The 7,227-nt window shown below is 37.8% G+C and overlaps 1 protein-coding gene across 1 annotated transcript in view; it reads left to right on the forward strand.

Annotated features, from left to right (window-relative positions):
- Positions 1-6,597, forward strand: part of atad3 (ATPase family AAA domain containing 3) — a 7,162-nt gene extending 565 nt beyond the window's left edge. The window contains exons 2-16 of the mRNA XM_079242792.1: positions 637-713; positions 1,448-1,549; positions 1,650-1,709; positions 1,800-1,869; positions 1,949-2,114; positions 2,847-2,916; positions 3,207-3,362; positions 3,446-3,502; positions 3,594-3,719; positions 3,820-3,944; positions 4,056-4,107; positions 4,216-4,286; positions 4,381-4,548; positions 4,800-4,908; positions 5,629-6,597. Of these exons, the coding sequence (XP_079098918.1) occupies positions 637-713; positions 1,448-1,549; positions 1,650-1,709; positions 1,800-1,869; positions 1,949-2,114; positions 2,847-2,916; positions 3,207-3,362; positions 3,446-3,502; positions 3,594-3,719; positions 3,820-3,944; positions 4,056-4,107; positions 4,216-4,286; positions 4,381-4,548; positions 4,800-4,908; positions 5,629-6,219 (2,000 nt within the window). The 3' untranslated portion in view covers positions 6,220-6,597. The remainder of the gene's footprint in view (positions 1-636; positions 714-1,447; positions 1,550-1,649; positions 1,710-1,799; positions 1,870-1,948; positions 2,115-2,846; positions 2,917-3,206; positions 3,363-3,445; positions 3,503-3,593; positions 3,720-3,819; positions 3,945-4,055; positions 4,108-4,215; positions 4,287-4,380; positions 4,549-4,799; positions 4,909-5,628) is intronic.
- The last annotated feature ends 630 nt before the right edge of the window (positions 6,598-7,227 follow it).

Below are 7,227 nucleotides of genomic sequence, written 5' to 3' on the forward strand. Positions count from 1 at the left end.
AGTTTGGCTTGCAGCGATCAACTTCTACCCTATAAAACACACTTAAACATTCATACACGAGGTTCATTATTTCAACTTGAAACTAATTTTTTAGTTGAAATAGGTGGACATGTTTATGGGAATTCAGAGACACATGTCACAGATCTGAGGCAGATCCACTCTAACCAGTAGGGGTGGGGAAATCCAATCGAAAATCGGGATTTTTTTGCTTCACAATGTTAAACTCGATTTTTTTTTTATTTTTTTATTTTTTTAAATATTTTTTTCAACAAATAAAAATTTTCCATTATACATTTTTTGTCATTTTTACTGTTTATATAGATCTTTTTACTTGTCTTCTTGGGCATTAAGGCAGCAGAATGATGGTCTGGCTACTGTGTTGTTATTTTTCTAATTGAAATCAAGAAATTGACGAGCAAAAGAATAAGTTTTATACATTTATTTTGTTTTTAATCTACAAAATCAGCAATATCAAAGAATTGTGAGAATCACAATTTAAATCGAATCGGCACCCAAAAAAATTGAAATCGAACCGGGACAAAAGCATATCATCGCAGCCCTACTAACCAGTATGACTCTGAAGCCATTTGTGTGTTTGAACCGTGTCCTGTTTCTCCTCTGTGACTCTTAATTCAGGACATGCCAAAGAAGCTTTGGAGTTGGCTCGAATGCAGGAGCAGAGTACCCAGTTGGAACACCAGACTAAAATTAAGGTATTATTAATTAATTTACCAAAATCAAAAGTCAAAGATATTTAACTGTCTTAATATGTGAGCAGGTAAAACACAGAAGTTAATGTAGGTTGAGATCAAACACTATGAACAATGAGCCAAACCAGCAGGGATTTAGTCCTGATCAGCAGTGGGTCCTGTAAGGTAGTAATTTTTTTTTTCCCTTTAAGTTTTAAAGCTGCATACTTACTTATGTATTCAGATTATACTTTATAACAACTGATACTTCAGGAATGGAGTGACACAAACAGCAGAGTATGATACAAACACCTGTATGCCTGATTTTATAATGTATATTGTGTTAACTATTATATTTCATGAAAATTAAACTGTACATATTTTCTACCATAGTCTAGTTGTTGTTTTAGTTTAACTTACTTTGTTGAGAATTTGATGGTAAAAGCACAATAAACAGCATAATATTATAAATAAAAAACTCAAATATTTTGTCCCCATTTGTATGTTAATGATTGAACCTTTTAAAACATTTCAAGTTTAAATAGTTAGAATATATACATTTATTTTAAGACAAGGTTTTCATTTCTATAATGATGCTGAGCTCAAATCGACATGTCCGCTTTGGCCTAATGACTATTAGTTAAAATAGAATTACATGGACATAGAAGAAGCTAAACAAGAAGATATTTGGTTGCAAAATGTTAAGTGTTTCCATATTATTTAGTATTTTAAATATTCCTTAAAATGTAATTTGACAGGAATATGAAGCAGCAGTCGAGCAGCTCAAAGGTGACCAGGTACGCATCCAGGGTGAAGAAAGGAGGAAAACTCTGAACGAGGAGACCAAGCAGCACCAAGCGGTACGAGTTGGAGAAAAATGGCTTTGTCTTCTAGTATATGGTAGCTATGAACAGGCTAATGTAGGCTGTATGATGAGGATTGCTTTCTGTCTCTTAACAGAGAGCTCAATATCAGGACAAGCTGGCCAGACAGCGATATGAGGACCAACTGAGGCAGCAGGTGAATTTATAACTTCCTAGTTTGGTTATAAAACTTGGTAATAAGAGAAATACCAAATTGATAGCTTTTTTTGTCTGCCCCCTTTAACAGCAAATCCTCAATGAGGAGAACCTTCGCAAGCAAGAGGAGTCTGTGCAGAAACAAGAGGCAATGAGGAAAGGTACAGACTTAGCCAATGTTGCCACAATGGCTGGATCCTTTGGTAGCACATTCATACTTTTGATATTTTGTTTCGATAGCAACGATCGAGCATGAGATGGAGCTGAGACACAAGAATGAGCTTATGCGTATAGACGCAGAGTCCAAAGCTCGCGCCCGTGTGGAAAGAGAAAACGCAGATATCATCCGAGAGCAGATTCGTCTGAAGGCTGCAGAACACAGACAGACTGTTCTGGAGTCGATCAAGTCAGTAACTTTATTCTTCAAGAGTTACAGTGAAACGTAGCTCTGAGTGTCTATGAAGGAGACAACTTGTTGTAATGTTTGGATGTTCTGATTTATTTTATTAGTTATATATCTATATAGTCTAATTATTTAATTTTGTTCTCAGGCTATGTAGTTTTATGTTTTTATACTCATCTCTAGCGTTCCTAAGTGGGGCCGCCTGCACTGGGGGCTGCTATTGGTTTTGACTAGGATGTCTCGATTTCATGAAGGTCAGAGTGGGGGAGGTCTGTGGCAGTGTTTCTCTGCTGTGGGCCCCTTTGCTGACCTGTAGCAAGGTGGCTGACCGGGTGGAGGTGTTCTAGCCCTGTGCCATTGGTGGCATCTGGTGCAGGCGGCTCCTCAGAGATGGCGTTTCCTGACTCAAGATCCTCTGTAGTCAGCCACAAGTTTTTTTTACAAGTTTTTATTGGTTGTTTACGCAAAGTCTGTGGCTATGTATGTGTGTCTGTGTGTGTCTGTATGTTGTGGAGGATGACGTGATGTATTATTTAAATGGTTAATGCACATTGTGCTATGTTTTAATCTATGAAAAGTGCTTTATAAATTCTGATTTGATTATGTTGAAATTGAAAGTGTCTTAAATTCAGTTATTACAATGATGTGAAGCAGTAGATGTTTTATACAATAAACTGCAGTTGGAGCTGTTAGTCTGTGTGGACGCTCTAACAGGTGGCATGTTTGCGCTTTCAGGACTGCAGGCGCTGTGTTTGGAGAAGGATTCAGGGCCTTTGTGTCAGACTGGGACAAAGTTACTGCCACAGTAAGATCAACTCTTTCTGTTAACTGAATGATTAGAGTCAAGATTCTACTGATCTGCCATTGTTTCTGCAAAACAATCATGTCTTTTTAAACTGAATGTACACCTGTTAGAATAAGGAAATGCAATGCTTTCTTTCCCATTGCCATTTCAAGGTATTTACTTTTTCTAACCAGCATACCCAAGTTGGTACATATGTCACTTTAAAGTGCTTGTTTAGAAAACCAGTGTGATCTGATTAGTTCTTGGCTGTATTCTCTGTCAGATTAAGTAACGTTATCTTTCCACACTAGGTGGCAGGACTGACCCTTTTAGCTGTGGGAGTGTATTCAGCCCGAAATGCAACAGCAGTAGCTGGACGTTATATTGAGGCTAGACTTGGAAAACCATCTCTAGTACGGGAGACGTCCAGATTCACTGTGGGAGAAGCAATCAAGCATCCAATAAAGGTAGCTAATATACGGGATCCATTTTAAGTTAAAGGTACAGTTTATATTATGTTAAGTTCAAATTTTCTCCTCCATCTATTTAGACAGTCAAACGTCTGAAGAGTAAACCTCAGGATGCCCTTGAGGGAGTTGTGCTCAGCGTAAGTGGACATTGGGTGTAAAAGCTTAAACAAATATGCGTATTTTAAAATTCTGTAACCTCTTAAGGTGGCTCCATTATCTATCTTTTAGCCTTCTTTGGAAGAGCGAGTGCGTGACATTGCCATTGCAACAAGAAACACAAGGCAGAACAACGGCCTGTACAGGAACATCCTCATGTATGGCCCTCCAGGAACAGGAAAAACACTATTTGCTAAGGTACACTGAATGCCTAAGAGCAGGAAAATGAAGATTAAAGAAACCCAATGTTTGTTTGTTTGTTTTTTATTCTAATGATATTTCTGTTTGTGTTGAGTAGAAGCTGGCGATGCATTCTGCGATGGACTACGCCATTATGACAGGTGGCGATGTAGCACCTATGGGCCGTGATGGTGTGACTGCCATGCATAAAGTTTTTGACTGGGCCAACACAAGTCGACGCGGGTACACTATGATTTTATATTAATTAAATTCTCAATTTACAGCTTGCATTTTTTTTTTTTTTTTTTGACTACTGATGTCAAACAAATTGTCATGCATTTTGTCTTTTCATAGACTACTGCTGTTTGTTGATGAAGCTGATGCATTTCTCCGCAAGAGAGCCACTGTAAGTCTGCTGCTGGTATTTCACCAAATGTTGACAGATTCCTCTTTAGTCAGAGACATTTGCCAAAAAAATAAATGACTGTTTATCATTTCACTATTGTTTGTGTAGGAGAAGATCAGTGAAGACCTTAGAGCCACATTGAATGCATTCTTGTACCGCACTGGAGAACAGAGCAACAAGTAAGGATTTATTCACAGCACAGCTATTTTTTTACACCTTTGAACTGGTTTTCTGCACTGCTTCATGTTTCTTTTCATTCCTTTTTGCCTGTAGGTTTATGCTAGTGTTGGCCAGTAACCAACCGGAGCAGTTCGATTGGGCCATAAATGACCGAATAGATGAAATAGTGAATTTTGGTCTGCCAGGTCCTGAGGAGAGGGAGCGGCTGGTCCGCCTTTACTTTGACAAATATGTGCTGGAGCCAGCCACCGGAGGCAGGCAGTGAGTAGCAGCCTAACGCAACATGACAGATGCTGTAATCTAAATCCAGTGACGCTGCATGAGTAGGTGATCAGTCTGTCACATTTCAGCAGGTTATAAAGTTAGTGATCCTTCACTGGAAGCTTTAGAATAATTGTGTGTGTGAAGTCTTATCTGCCAGATTGGAGTACAGTGAAGTGAGCTCAAGGTAGATTTGCCCACCTCTCATGTACCTGTGTTTTGGGTCTGTGTGTGTGTGTGTGACACTAAAGGAGGATGAAGCTGGCACAGTTTGACTATGGCAAGAAGTGCTCAGAGATAGCAAAACGGACAGAAGGCATGTCGGGAAGAGAGATCTCCAAGCTGGGTGTGGCCTGGCAGGTATGTTTACTTTTAACACTGTGGGTCCTAACGTGTGCAATTTACTGTAATTTCACAATCCTTTTAAAACGCTACATCATTTTAATTCCAGATACATCTCAGAAAATTAGAATATTATGAAAAATTTCAATATTTTTCATCACTCATGTCAGAATGTGAAACCCATATATTATTTAGATTTATTACACATAGAGTGAAACATTTCAAACATTTATTTCTTGAAATTTTGATGATTGTGTAGCCATCTGACCCAGACTGAGAGACAATTAAAGGTTCAGGATACCTTTGCAGGTATTTTATGTTAATTAGTTGATTAGGGTGTGACACCATGACTTTCTAAGATTGAAGTTTTTCCACAATATTCTAATTTTCTGACTTAATTTTGGGTTTTCATTATCTATAGGCCACAATTATCAAAATTTCAAGGATTGAATATTTGAAATGTTTCACTCTATGTGTAATGAATCTATAAAATATATAGGTTTCACATTTAGAAATGAATGACAAAAATATTGAACTTTTTCATAACATTCTAATGAAATGTATGAAATGAAAAATACTTTATTAATCCCCAGAGGGAAATTCAATATTGTAGTATATAATAATTAATTTGAGCAGGTCTTGTTCCAGAGGCTGATGATTAATTAATAATACCTAATAATAACTAATTTTCTGAGATCTACCTGTATGTGTTTAAAAGATTTCACGTCTTCCTTCTAGGCTGCAGCATATTCGTCTGAGGATGGTGTTCTGACAGAGGCTATGATTGATGCTCGGGTTGATGACGCTGTCAAACAGCATCTTCAGAAGATGGACTGGCTACATGGAGAGGAGGATGCCCAGGCAAAGAGTCTTACGCCTCCAACAGCTGGGCCATCAGCCAGTGGAGGGAAAATGGGTTTTTCTTTACCCCCCAGCGAGGCACCTCAGGCTCAGGAGATGATCGCTTCAGTCCTAGAGATGAATGCAAAACAAAACAGTGAAAAAATAGTTGTTCCTTCTGTGAGTGACCAATCAGAAGAAGGCAAAAGTGATGTTCCTCCTCAGGCTCAGGAGGTGATCGCTCCAGTCCTTGAAGTGAAGGCAACACAAGAAAGTGAAATATTAGCACCTCCCTCTGTCAGTGACCAATTGGTGGAGGGCAGAGGTGATGTCCCGGCTGGACAGGACTGTGCAGAAGTTGTTAAAGCCGAAGTTAAGACAGTAGAGGAGGGTTTAAGCAAACCTGAGGCCTCCACTGACAGTGCGAGCAAGACGGGAAGAGAAGACAAGACCGGATCCTCTCCTCCAAAAGATGGAACTCCGGTTTGAGTTGTAGTGAGCTTGTCTGGATTAGAAATACTTAGTGTCCTGCCCTCTTAACAAATTAGTCTGAGTTTTTGTCGAAAAGCCTGTTGGACAGTCTTTTGGCAGAAGATTAGTTACTAGTTAGGAGAGATTAACAATTAACTTCTAACAACACAAATGATGCCTACAAGTCTTGTTTTAATATATAATGTATACAATGTAAAAGTTGACTTTGCATAGAAACCAGATGATGTGTCTGTAATTACACTATACATGTTGTGCAAAGTGAAGTTTGTTTGCTGGGATGATTAAATGGATCAATGTTTTCATAACTAAAGATTCTACTGTAATTTTACAAATAATTTATATAGTTGTAATCTGGCAAAACTCAGCTGTGTTGAAGCCAAACTTACAAATCCTCACACACAATTAGTGATATGACATCTGTTAATCAGTAACATGCTGACCATTTTTCAGGAAAATGTGGTTTCACTGTAATATTAAGCATTATTAATGGTGTTGAAATGCAGGTGGTATAACAGCATAATGGTTTACAGAAAAAATGCATAAAGATGGAGGTGGCAGTGATACTGTTACACATAAATCTGGTTAGGGCTTTAGTGGTCAAACAAGAGAACCAAGTCCTGGAAAATCTACAGTAAAATAAAGGTCTTGAAAGTCCTTGATTTGAAAATTGATGTGATGAAATCCTGTCACGCATTATGAGATGCCTGTGGATTAGATGTACAAGATCATATTAATTTACTCTGGTCCTGATTTGAAAAATATCAAGTTTATCACTTACTAACTGGGCTAATTTAAACAAAATCAAAGCATTTAATTGTTTGACTCAACAGATTTAACAGAGTGGGGAGAAAAAGCTGAGGGACACAAAGAAGCTATTTGCCATTTTTTCAAATATATACACACACACACACACACACATATCTCTCTTTACACACACACATATATATATATATATATATATATATATATATATATATATTTATATCTCATCAATAGTTATATAGT

The sequence above is a fragment of the Telmatherina bonti genome, assembly GCF_933228915.1.
Source record: "Telmatherina bonti genome assembly, chromosome: 6".
NCBI lineage: Eukaryota > Metazoa > Chordata > Actinopteri > Atheriniformes > Telmatherinidae > Telmatherina > Telmatherina bonti.